The 14,243-nt window shown below is 28.5% G+C and overlaps 1 protein-coding gene across 1 annotated transcript; it reads left to right on the top strand.

Moving 5' to 3' along the window:
- Positions 1 to 6,808: 6,808 nt before the first annotated feature.
- Positions 6,809 to 12,839, top strand: LOC119683741 (T-related protein). Its single transcript, XM_038097558.1, has 7 exons — positions 6,809 to 7,071; positions 10,745 to 10,865; positions 10,931 to 11,074; positions 11,217 to 11,408; positions 11,475 to 12,000; positions 12,068 to 12,434; positions 12,524 to 12,839. The coding sequence occupies exons 1-7, from the start codon at positions 6,809 to 6,811 to the stop codon at positions 12,837 to 12,839; spliced, it is 1,929 nt and encodes a 642-aa protein (XP_037953486.1).
- The last annotated feature ends 1,404 nt before the right edge of the window (positions 12,840 to 14,243 follow it).

Genomic DNA, 14,243 nt, shown 5'->3' with positions numbered 1-14,243 from the left:
TATTATATGCATTGTTTAAAATTAGAATAAATTTGTGGTACTGCCTCTATGTCAAAAAGCTATTGGTAAAAAGTAAAAATTACAACCACGCATAATTCAATGACTATATACGCCAGTCATTAGACCTAGACTGTTGCAAAGCATTACCGTATGGTGGATGGCGCTTTATATATAGGCGTACTGTACGGTACTCAACTGGATTTAGCGTAGGATTAAACTATGCGTTAGTGGTGCTCTATGTACCGCACTATTCATTGCGTTAGCCGTAAAGCGGGTATTACACATCATACTTGGTCCTTAAAGTTGGTGCGAAGTTGCTTACCATTACACATCATGCACTTCTGACATTATTTTAAACACTCCTCAGCAAAAAAAAAATATACTACAAATTAAAATCATGTATACATTTAAACGGTGTCTACGCTTCTATCCCTTAAAATAGAATGAAATTTTGCTTGTAAAAATCTGACTGTATATGAAAAAACACGAGCAAGTTGGACGAAAAATTAAAATATTTTGATTTCCATCCGTCTTCTCGTCATACCTGCAAACTTTACAATTACACATGACAGTTGGCATAAATTTCCTTTTAATGGACAAAGTTATAGCACCAAGTATGATGTGTAATACCTGCTTAATGCTTCATTTAGTCCCACTTTACATTATTAGTAAACAACGGGCAGCGTTATCTGCTCTTATCTTACAATGGAAGGCTAGTGCCTATGGAACTATGGGACTTTTCTGTCCTACTTGAAACAACATCGACTTCATCCTTCCCATTCTCCATTTCGACAGAAAAATCTATGTGGAGTATCTATCTAGATTTATATTGCTATTGGAAGGTCCGTCTTTTGGCGAAGGCTTCACCATATTTCCGACGGCTCTATAACAAGCAAGGGTATGGGTGGTGAAGTTTCCTCGGAAAGGCTTAATAAATCTTCTTTCTACAAGTTTTCAGATATTTGCAGTATTTTTCAGGCGGAAGTAATCGCCATTAGGAAAACTATAGTTTGTCTACAAGTGGATGATATATTTTATAGAAATATATGCATACTATCAGACAGTCAAGCTACTTTAAACTCCCTGAGTTCAGTGTTTTTTATATACAGAATGGTTTTTTGTCTGCTACACATCTCTGAATAAGATGTCGACGCATTTTCAATAATTTTTTTTTTATCTGGGTGCATGCAAACTCTTGCTAAGTTTTTTCTGTGCTGAACATTTCAATAAAAGCTGGAAAGACTTAATAATATGTAGGCACCTGTATGCAAGTTGGCTACGTTATATTAAAAAGAAATCCAATACTCTTCTCGAGATGCTCCGTAGAGGTGTCAGTCTTGTAGTAGGTTTGCTCACAGCTCATAGCAGATTAGGGAACCATGCTAGAAGATGAAATCTTCTTTTTAATAATTCCGGTTGTGGAGAAGACGATACCTATATTTGTCTCACATATGTATTATTCTTACCCAGTTTTGCGCGACAATATTTTTCAATTCTATTGGCCTACTTTTTTGAAAATCTTGACCAACTCCGTGACCACCAATTAAATATTATTTCAAGTTCTCCCAAAGGTTTAATGTTCATGTTAGCACTAGCATGTCGCTACCGCGTTGTGTATTTATTATTATACAATATTTTTCATATAAGTAAAGCTAAGAAAACTATAAAGATGTGCAAAATAGCAAACATTTCTATTTACCATATTTAGAATTCTATTTAGAATTTCTATTCAGTATCTCGTGTTTTAGTTCAGTGGGTGAATAAACCTATTTTTAATTTGAACTATTGGTTTAATCCAAAAATCGGTTTATAGGTGTTAGTTCAGAAAATATAAAAAAGATATTGAAATATAACTTTTTGCAAGTTACAACTGGAACCAGTTAAAAAATGTGGTTTGGTTCTTTTTTGGCTGAGAAGTTTCAAAACTGCAACGGTTCGTTTTGTAGTTTGGTTCAATTACATCCGGTCTGAGTATGCTTGGTTTTGAATCGATCCAATGGCTTTAGTTAATTGTTCTATTAATTGTTATACTTATTATTTCATCTCTCTTAAGTTTTGATTTATTTGAGTTCTTTTTCAGGTTGAGTTATTTTTATTAATTTTAAAGATCTGTCCAGTTTTGTACAGTCAAAAATCGTTAAGTATATCCTGTTGATGTACTTGATGTTGATGATATATTTGTTATTTCTGTATATGCTGGCTAGATATCATTCTATGTCAAAAATCTTTAATATATAATATTGAGGTCTTCGCTTATAATATTTTTCTGTTAGTTCTACAATTTAATTAAAATATCATATCTATAACCTTCTGACCTGTTTTTCTAAGCTTCGGGTAGAAATTTACTGATATGGATTCTGATATTTTCGTAATCTGTTATTTTCTTTTGAGTCTGAGGGTGTAATATATTTTTTGCAGTGTTGTCTTATAGAATTGCTTTGATCATTTTATTATTTGTTAAATGATTAATCTTTTTTAACATTGAATTAGTGATAACTAAATAATAGCATCTGTCTTTGAAATTGTATTGAGATTTATTCCTTTAAGCTATTTATGTTTTAAGGTATTTCAAATGAATTTCTTCGGATTGAGAGTAATAACTTATAACTTAGTATGATTTTCCAATTAAGTGCAACATTATTACTAGGTTTAAATATCAATTAATTGAAATGGTATAGAGCATTTTTAGAAAACTGTTGTTTTAAACTGTTGTGATAATATATTGTATTGCATAGTATGCTTATAATTTCTAGTAATTAATGATTTATTTATTGTTAAGTGGTACCTATCCCACGTTTAGTATTTTTTTTTAATTAACATAATTTTTTACAATAATTTGGTACATATGCAATATAGATACATTATATATAATATATTATATATATACATTTTCATTCTGAATTTCAACTATGTAAGCTGCTTAAGTATGCAGAAGTAAGTTTGAAATTTGTTTTAGTTAATTGAATATAATAAAAACAATAATTGATAATTGACAACTAAAAATATTTGAATCAACAACCCATATCTTTCAATTTGCAATACTTTCAATAATCAAGTTCAGCCTTGGAATAATTTAAAATATTCAGTCTAAAATTTTATTTATGGCTTATATGCCATTACTTTTAATAATGTGAAGATACAAAATTATTTTAATATAACAGATAATGTTTACTTGTCCAGATCTGTAATGTAAACGTAAATATTTTGAAATTGAATACCTTTTTTGCTTAAATTTATTGCTTAAGGCTTATGCGAATAATAAATAACATATAAATAAATAAAACTGTTATAATTTTAATAAATTTTATTTAATTTGTTTTGTTGACGGAGTATTACAATAAATAGTTATTATTAAAATATCCTGTTTTGAGAAAGAAAAAAAAAAGAATTTGTCGTGATTAAGAAGTAATAGTCATCAGGAAACTATTTATTTCAAATAATTTAATATATAATATAACAAATAAATAATTTTAATATAATATTTAATTAAAAATAATTTATCGATTGCCACCCTTTAGCAAATAAAAACTTTATTGTTGTGTTTTTTTCAGTTTTAAAAATAAATTTACAGAAAAAAAACTTTGTTCAAATACTCGTGCATTTTGTGATGAAAGCCAACATTGATGAGTAAATATTTAAGTCACGATTTAAGAAGTTATAGATACAAAATTTTTATACAAATTCAATAAGAAAATGAATGTAAAACTTGAAATTTTTTGTTCGTGAAGAAAAAAATCGCTGGAAAAAAAAACGCTTTCAATGCTGCGCATTTCAACATTTTCCAATTTTGTGCCCGATCGGCTTTGATTTTGTGGAATTTTAAGTTTTTCGACTTTTTTAAGTAAATATTTTTCAAATCAATTGCTTAACTTAATAAAATAATAAAACAAACTTTATTTAGGCTTCTATGGTATAAAAAAAAATAAATAAAAATAAACAAACTGTTATGACTAACTTTTGGTTAGTAACAAAGATGGGTGTTGATTTAAGTAAATACATGGATTGCCTTCTAATAACTCATTTTTTTTAATATTCAAAGAAATATTTAATTTTATAAAAGAAAAAGGTTTTACAATCTTAAATAATCAAAACTTGACAATTTATTCATAAAGTAATAGTAAAATTAAAATTATAGCCGAAATTTATTCTACTATAACTTCGATTGTGGTTTTTCTTTTAGAAAAATTTTTATTTATTATAATTTTCTTTATATTAATTGAACATTGAACACTTAAATACATAAAAACATGTTTCTGACTATATATCACAGCAAGTTATTTTTTTCCTTTTTAGTGCTGTTAGCTGACACTTTGCATGTTTCCAAAACACTTCCATTTTTATATTATTATGGAAATCATTAATATTTAATTATTTTGCTATACTGTTTCATATTATTGGAATCAAGTTAAACATTGTAGTCTTAGATAAAACAGAATATATTAACCCAGCCATTAAATAATGATTTATTAAACGACATGTACCAAGAATGTACCATAAACCGGGTCATTTCATAAAAATTTTTTATCCATTTGATTAGAAAGCGTTGCAGTAACAATTTGAGTTTCTTTGAGTTAATTCAGTTTTTAGACGTTTCTCAATTGAAACATCTTATAAATTTGACTGTATTGTGAAAGCAAAAAATTTTTTAATTATAATTTAATAATTAAAATATTAATTATTATAAATAAATAATTAAAGATAATTGAATAAATATTTTAATAAATAAATAAATGATATGAGAATAATGTTTTCTTGTTATTAAATAATAACTTATTAATAACTTATGTAGATAATAAAAGTAAAATTATTTTAAGGACTGTTTTTGCGTGTTATTTTCTAAAGAACAACATTTTATTTTTTAAAGAACATTAATCAGTTGCAATCCCTTTTGTTCAAGAGAATTAAAACACATCGAAATTTTACTTTCTCATCCGTATTCACATTTTTTGTAAGTTTAGAGATTTTCTTTCAAGAGAATCTTAATCAGCTGCCAACACTTTACTAAAGGTAGAAATGGATTTTATACCCTCTACGTTATGATAACACGATAAGGTCATGCATATAAGTCTGGATCCCAATAATGACATTCATTATTCATTTCAAATACATTTGTCACAGATGTGAAAAGGACAACGAAAGCTTTTTCCTTTGGCTCTATCATTCTATAGTTTTTGGTCAAGATAGACAAAACACGCTAGAAACTTACTTTCTGGAGAACTGTAATCAGCTGTTCTTTCCATAACCATAACAGTGTAATTAATGATTTTTAAGTTGCATGTATGTATGAAGACATATCAATCCGGTGTTATTTAATATAGCACTGGATAAGTGATATACATATAAGCTGAGTTCAATATATCACACAATAGTTAATCATAGTTACATTAAAAGCAATTGTGCGGACTTGCATTATTTATTTTAAAGTTTTTATGTGTTTATGTAGTTATATACACATATTGCATAATAAATTATTAATAGTATATATTAATATATATACTAATAATATAAACAAAATATTTATGAACAATTTTATAAATATTTAAAGAATGAAATGAAAAAACAATGTTAAATGGCATAATTCTTTTCTGTGTAAAATTATTAATACAATAAAAATATTTTAGATATTTCTATAATTTACACTATAAAATTAGTTATTGTTATTAAAACCAAATTTATCCAAAAGAAGTTTTACGATATTAAATTTAATTTTATTAGTGCAATAAATGTCGGAGCGTTAAATAAAAAATTCATCAAGATGCAAGCGCCTCTAAGATTTAAGTTTGTGTTTTAAGTCTTTTGTCTTGGGGTGAAGATAAAAAGAAAAATTTTAAAAAAAGATATGAAAGAGCAATTCAAGTACAGATTTGTATTGGTTTTAGTCAGTAAAATTTAACTGACACTTGTAGAAACTAGTTTAAATATCTAATAAAATAATTGTTTTATATGGAAGCCTTTAGTTACGATATTAATAAATTAAAAACACTGTGAAGAGAGCATAAATCAAAATCTCAATTTCTTCTGATGTTCAATCAAAATCAATTCAAAAATTGTTGAAAAAAGTGTAAATAAGAGGAGAATAAAATTTTGTCGGCAAAGTCAAATTAAAATGTCCATAAAGAAAAACGAAACAATTAATAAATTTTGTTAATTTATGATTTCAAATGTTTTTTAAAAGTTTTACTTCACTTTTCTCCTGCACGAAAGAATTTAGACATCAATTTTATGGTTTTAATGTTGTATCTGATAGTTTGTTTCTTTATTTTCGGTATTTTTACACAATACAAATGTTTTGTCAGCATCATAAAAGAGCAGGGTTCCCTCACAATTTTATGGCCGGCATTTGAGGTTGAGTTTTTAGTCTTGCCTCAGTGTAGCTAAAGTGTGTAATATAAGTTAAAAAGCCGACAAAAGTTTAAACCGTTGAAAAACAAAGAAAACATGTGTATATATGTATGTATGTATGCATGTATATGTAAGTGTCATGTAAGTAAATTTAAAATAAAATCAAAAATTTCATAATTTTTTAATGAAATTTTAAGAACTTTTTTATAACACTTATATGCACGATGAGAGCATGTAGAGATCAAGGTACAAAGAATCTCAGTTAAATTATGACTTCATAATTTTATTAAATATTTTTTTCGCTTTAAAATCTATATTTAATATATTTAATCAGTCTATATTTAATCAGTTAGTATCATTCAAAAATTTTTTAAAAGATATTAGTTATATATTATAGATTATTAACTAAAAATATTTATCAGCTCCTTTAACATAATCCTAAAATTTTGAATTTGTTTCAGAAGATATGACAACATCTCATATTTTATCAGCTGTAGATCCCGTCGGCATTGGATCAACACCTAATCCAAATATCAACAGTAGCGGCCCCCATTCGCCGCATCCACATACGCTAAATGGCCACGCAACTACAAATGGCAGTAATCATACTCCGCTGGCTAAATGTAGTCCTAGCATGGAGCGTAACTTGCATGTCTCACTCGATGATCGCGAATTGTGGCTACGTTTCCAGAACCTAACCAACGAGATGATCGTCACGAAAAATGGCAGGTGAGTTGGTAAACAAAAGTGTTAAATGGCTGATGGGTTTTAATGTTTTTTTATGGTTCCGTTGCTGTTATTGTTGTAATTGTTGTTATTGTTGTTTTTGCTAAATGGCAATGGAGTTTGTTTTCGACGAAATCTAGTTTAGCTTCTCGGTTATATTTATTTCGTACATTTTTGCAAGTAATAATGAATTGTTAACGTTTTAGTATTTATAAATTTTCACGCCTTTGAAAAATAAGTAAAATACAATAAAAAAATATGTTTACTTGTCTTGTCGAAGAAAATAATATTCACTTCACTAATAACAAAATAAAAATTTAAAATCAAAGTAAATCAGTACAAAAATAAATTTAGAATATTTTTTAAAGGTGCTAATTTATGCAGGGTTTCATTTGTAAATGTTGTGAAACAAAATCCCGATTGTTATGAATTTGGTAAATAATTTGTTTAACTTTGTATAATGATTAAATAGCAGGAAATTATACTAAAAAAGTTCACTTACTTTAGAAAATAGATTTACACAGGGCAGTTCATTTTTATAGAACACTGTAGTTTACAAGTCAAAAGTGCATTTCTCTGAGTTAATATAAAATAATACAATTTTGAGATAATAGTAATAATATCAAGACCTTTGATAATGGGTATTAAAGAATACTCGAAATAGCTACATGGTCAGCCGAAAATTTAATTGATTGAAATTAAATAAACAAAATGATTTTTTTTTTTATTTTTTCTTGCTGAAAGTGATGTGACTTAAGACGAAAAGAAGCTATTTAAAAGTTAAAAGGGTTTGAACAGAAATGAAAAGACAACAACAAAAATTTTTAGTTCATTTATTGAAATTTGGTTGAACATTCAACGCTGTTTTGTGTATTGCCAAGAACTCAACATTTTTTGTTGTTGCAATTTCGCTACTGTTCGATGAAAACTTCTTCATTGAAAATTGTAATTCATATTAAGAATTAAGAGTCTTTCGTCAAAATGAACGTTAAAAGTCAATAAAATGTTATTAGAAAATAATGAGTTAATTGTAAAACATGCATGAATGTGTACTAACTTGACCCTGTTAACTTAATCCACCAATTTTTAGTATCGACCTTGGTTAGCATGGAATGCCATTAACAAAAGTCACAAAAGTCAAACGAGGAGCTGATGTGAGTTCAAAATATATTCTGAAATATTGTCTCACAGCCATTTTTACCTCATGGGCAAAACGGTACAGATTCTTCTGGTAATATCCATTCTCTCTTATTTACATGTATAATAGAAATCTTCTGGTAATGTCTACCGTCTCCTATTGAAATAAGTAGTTGCCCACGACTTCAAAGTTCTATTTAGAACATTCGGGTACATATTAGAAATAACTTTAAATGTCATAGTTTAAATACACCAACAGCGATCAGTCACCAACTATCTTGTTCACCTAAACCAACTGTGCCACTTGCAGTTTAAAGAACTAAATTTTTTTAATTTCTTAAATATTTCGTTCACTTTCAATTCGTTCAGTTGGAGAATTCTACTAGTCATAAGAAAACGTCAATGCATAAGCTTTTACTTTCCATAGTTTTCTAGTTTTCTTTTAACAATCGTAAATCCTTGTCTTTTGGAACTTATGAAGCTTCACATTGACCTCGTGTTAAAATAATATTGGGTGTCTTCCAATGCGGGGTGAGTTTCATTTGATGCAATGTTTATTAAACCACTTCTGTCGTAAATGTCTCTTTCTCCATAATATCATTTTGCAGCACTACCAGTAAAAACGTAGTATATTTGTGAGAGCAGTTCTATATTTGGGAACACGAAAAATTTATTCATAAGGTGGTTATTGTTAGAATAAACTGTAGCTAATTATGATTTTCTTTTCAAACGAAGAGATATAACACTGGTATATTTAAATTTCACAACGGTCAAATAGCTTTTGCAAAAAATAAATAAGGTGGAAGATATACATGCAAAGCTACTGATTCTATCACCCTGTAAATAAATGAGTATAACAAAAAATAATACTGCGGAAAATAATAATATAAATGTTTAAACTGTATTGAGATAAATAATTTATAATAATTAATATATAATTTGTTTACTAAAATAACGGTAAAAAAATATACTTTTGCGTTTTAAATTATTATTCACAAATATAGAAAGAAAACAAAAACATTAACTTCTTTGTTCTACGAGTACCAGACTGTTCTGAATTCATCTAAAAAAGCTGATTAAATTATAAAGATTAAGATTAAGATTATATAATAAAGATTATAACGACTTGGTTGTTTCCTTTTTGTATAAAATGATTAGTAAAGAAATCCGTAATTTTATACTGAATTCAGTTCAGTATTATAAAAATTTATAAACATATCACCTGAAAGCAACCAAATTAGAATTTCCAAATGCATTCTAGAATCTAAGCCAGAAGTAAAAATATCTTTTGGAATAATATATAATACTCAAATTTGAGGAAAGAGTGTTAGAGACAATAAATAGAAGAGTTGTACTCTAAGGGTAAGATAGGAAAAGTATCGCGGAACCGAAACTAATGGATGAAACTTCGTGAAACTCATTTTATGCTGCTATGGTAATAAAAGCAGTTTAAACTAAAAAGAAATTTTTGGTTTTTTAATCAAAAGTAATATATATGTATTATTAATTTGAAGGTTTAATACCTACTTAAAATATTTAATTAAAATCTGTAATCGAAGATATTGAACTGAAAGTAAATAATCATACTACATAAATACTGTCAAAAACTATATTTAATCAAAAGATAAGTATTTAAAAATATGGCATGAATATATCGCTCAGAATGAAATTATTTTAAAAGATACAAAAAAATACTCAACTTCATTCATAACTTAAAACATTTTTTATACAGTACTTATTTGCGATCACAGGGGCTTGGTGCATCAGAGCACTACTCCAACCAACCTAAGCTTACTTATGAATTATTTCAGATAAAAAACATATATTTTTAATTTAGACTAAAAAGATAAGGCGATAGAAAAGTTCACTGATATTATGAGCAGATTACATTGTTATTAAAATATAGGATTTATAATAACATCATACATTTATATATATGTCAATTAATCTAACTATGCTTTAAGATTTAAAAAAAAGGATTGATTTAATATTTTGGGTTGATATCATAAATATCATAATTTTGTATTGATCTTTCACTGGTAAAGCTAGTAAAATATTTAAAGAAGCTTACTAATATATAAGCTTACAAAAAAAACTTAGGATGATAAGTTTCTAACTTTATTTAATATTGTTTTTGCAAATATTTCTTCTATATTTATATATATGAAGTGTTTTTTTTTATTATATAGATGTAGGTATATACATATGTAATATATGTATGTCTTCAACTCATCAATGAGTATTTCATTACTTGGTTTATTATTTTATATATGTATATGTATATGTACATGAACATTACTTTTATATTTTTAATAAATATGCAAATACTAAATGTTTATGAAGTACATAATTACACTCTATTAGTTTATAATCTTGGATATATTTCTGGTGTTTTGTACCTGAGTCTTTTTTGGGGAAGAAAAAATCGATTGCGCTTGCCTTTGTGGCAATCGATTTTATATAAATTATATTAAAAGTCATATTTAATTTTAGCATTAATTTCATTTTATATTAACAATATATATTTTTTATTTTAAAGGCGAATGTTTCCTGTTGTTAAGATAAGCGCTTCTGGGTTGGATCCAGCAGCCATGTACACCGTTTTATTAGAGTTTGTACAAGTAGACTCTCATCGTTGGAAATATGTTAATGGAGAATGGGTAATATTCAATTTTTCATAATATTTTATAAATATTTTAAATATAATATTTTGATAAAAATATAGGTACCAGGAGGTAAAGCAGAAGTACCACCATCAAATCCAATTTATGTACACCCAGAATCACCAAATTTTGGAGCACATTGGATGAAGGAACCAATTTCATTTGCAAAAGTCAAGCTTACAAATAAAACAAATGGCAATGGACAGGTAAACATATTATTTTAATATATTTAATATTATGTTTGATATATTTTATTCTAATATAATTTTCCCTATTATTTAACATGACATTATATTTAATTAATATTTTATTTTAAATTTATATTTATATCCATATTTATATTTACAGATTATGTTAAATTCGCTTCATAAATACGAACCTCGAGTGCACCTGGTACGCGTTGGCTCTGAACAACGTCATATGGTTACTTATCCGTTTCCAGAGACACAATTTATTGCAGTCACAGCTTACCAAAATGAAGAAGTAACTTCATTAAAAATAAAATACAATCCATTCGCAAAAGCTTTTTTGGATGCAAAGGTAAATATTGATTACAAATGAATGGAATTTCTAGTTGCTAATAAAAACACAACCCATTTCACAAAGGAGCGTCCTGATACATTGTACTCTCATGATGCACACTATGGTTGGCTAATTCCTACGCATTATACTAATCCTGCAGCTGCACCACCACCACCACCACCAACAAGTTCATTGCCACCAGTTTCAGCACCCTCGTTGAGCGCTGTTACATGCGATCGTTATGGGCGTTCAATATCCCGAAGCTCTTCAAATAATAATCGTTCAACACCATATACTCGACCACGTATAGTATCCAGCACTGGTTCCAATGGAAGCACCGGTAATGCATCTCCACCACAACCACCGTCCGCACCACATACACCAACCGGTTTACAAACAAGCACTAGTAGTATAACAGGCGTTCCGACTAGTTCCGCTGCCTTTACAAGTTCCTATTCACAATCAAGTTTCATGCCGCTTGAACCAAGTTCTAGTGCTTCAATGTTCTCCTACCCAGGCAGTTGGCAAAGTAATAGTAATTATTGGAGCTCAACAGCAGTACCTGGACCGGTGCCAGTGAATGTGTGCTCTAATACAGGCAGAACATTATGTATGTATTTTGTACAGAAACCTTAAGAATAGTAAATAATTTTAAAATCACTTCATTTTTTTTAAAGCAACACATAATTCTCCATCACCAACAAATGGTTCTCCAAATTACAACACATCATCGCCGAGTTATACTATACATCATCTAACACCTCATGCGCACCAGTACAACATGACTCAATCAGCGCATGTGAATTCTGAAATGTACCAAAGCTCGACAACAGCCTCACCACCACAAAGCTATGGTACTCCAACAGTCTATCATCCAACACCCACTTCACCCTCACATCAACTATATACAAATGTAATAAATGCGCCAACAGCACTTAGCTATCCCGCTAGTACTTGGCACAATAGCGCTGGCGCTGAATACGGTTTCTATCAGAATGCAGCTTACTATCAGCCCGAATATATACCTCTTGTCACCGATATTGGGTAGGTTGGAACATAACTAAGAATTGTGCAAGTTGCGCATTTAGTTATTAGTCAATCCAATTTAAATAACTAACTAAACACCTTTGCAGTTACGCGTCACATGCACTTGAGCCGGTTGAAGTTTCAAAAACGCTTGATGACACTCAAACTGCAATTTACAAAGCACAAGAGGAGGGCACTTCGGTTCTCACTCTGGAATGTTCCAGCATGAAAACAAATAACACAAACTCAACCACTACTGCATCTGTAAAATTGGAAAATCTTGAAGGTGCAGCAGCGGCGCATGAACGTGCTACTTCCTCAGGTATCACGGCAGTACCAACTTCAGTAGTTACTGTTGGCACTGGTGCTACATCTGGGGGAAGTTGGACACCATTAACCCCACCACAAAGTGCTTTGCAATAAATGTTATATTATTTTATTTTTAAAATGTACATTGAAAACTTTTATAGCCTTTAGATGCAATTTTATTATTATATATATTTGATTGTTTTGCTTGGTAATTAAAAATCTTAAAATCATAGTTTGTAAATTACTTTATAAAACCTACTTTGGAATACCTTGCAAATAAAAGATAGGAATAAACTGATTTATAGTGCTAAATTATTTCGATTTAAAGTGAAAATATATATATCAGATATATTTATAAATAGTGGTTTATTGCACTTGTTAAGAGATCATGTGAATGTAGGTATATAAGAAGATTGGAGATTTTCATTCATTAAAGAATGCATTCTTTATCAATTTCATGGGATTTTTGATTACTAAAACTTATATATTTCGTTTCAGCTAAATGCAATGAGTAAAGTAAGATGTAAGAGTATACTAATCCTAACTTCGTAGGTTAAAGAAAAATTTAGGATCAGGTAGTATTACTGTACTAAAATTGAAATTCTTCAAATACTATTTTAATACTAACTTGAAATTTTTAAAAAAATGCCGGGCTCAGGTAGTAGGTATTACTATACTGAAATACCACTCGACCAAATACCATATCAATCGTAGCTTCGAAAGTTTTTAAAAAAAATTCGGAATAACGTAGTATTACTATATTGTAATCTAAATTGCTGTCACTACACTTAAAACATAGAAACAGGTCTATGTATTGTTGTTGACCGATAGCACAGAAGATATCATAGGGATTGTGTGTAATGTATACATTAGACAGGTTTCTGTGGAGTTTATATAACTATTGAACAAATATTTGATTTTGTTTTATTGATATTTTAGATGCGATAATATAACTAATTATACATCCTAGTAATTTGAGTTTTATTTATTAATGGAATATGAAAAAGCTAACATCAATGTGGATGTAGTGTTTGATCACAACTGACCACATACTCGTATGTTAAAGAGAAAGATGAAAAAATATATTTGGAGTTTAACAGCAGTTTGAATGGGTCCTCTTAATTTGGAAACAAGACATTGCTCAGACGTTATCACGAAATTAAGTTGTGATAGTAAATATAATTACATGATTTTGTAATCAATAATTTAGACTTAGAGTAATATAAAATAAATCAATAGTATACATACATATACAATTTTGTAAAGGGCTCGACAGTGTGCAAATGTGTAATTTTACTCCAATGTCGTTTTTAAATGATAAATTTGGGGCGACTTTTGCAATCGAGATTCGCTTTTAGTGCAGTTTTCATTTTCGATTGGTAAGTCTCGACCTTTTTTTGTTCAAGGATCACTATGATATCCTTGATCAAAGAACACAAAGTTTAAGAATAATAAACTGTATGATTATTTTAATATGCTTTAAGCATTGCTCTGGTATAATGTATAATGAATTGTATA

Source organism: Teleopsis dalmanni, chromosome 1, assembly GCF_002237135.1.
Source record: "Teleopsis dalmanni isolate 2A chromosome 1, ASM223713v2, whole genome shotgun sequence".
In the NCBI taxonomy this organism is placed as follows: Eukaryota; Metazoa; Arthropoda; class Insecta; order Diptera; family Diopsidae; genus Teleopsis; species Teleopsis dalmanni.
Note: the sequence above shows the minus strand (reverse complement) of the source record. Positions and strands in the feature narration are given on the sequence as shown.

Bases quoted from the DNA above. Each gene is read 5' to 3' on its own strand.
- LOC119683741 (XM_038097558.1), top strand. From the start codon at position 6,809: ATGACAACATCTCATATTTTATCAGCTGTAGATCCCGTCGGCATTGGA. The intron at 11,409-11,474 runs GTAAATATTGAT...CATTTCACAAAG, and splicing joins AAGCTTTTTTGGATGCAAAG to GAGCGTCCTGATACATTGTA. The intron at 12,001-12,067 runs GTATGTATTTTG...TTTTTTTTAAAG, and splicing joins TAATACAGGCAGAACATTAT to CAACACATAATTCTCCATCA.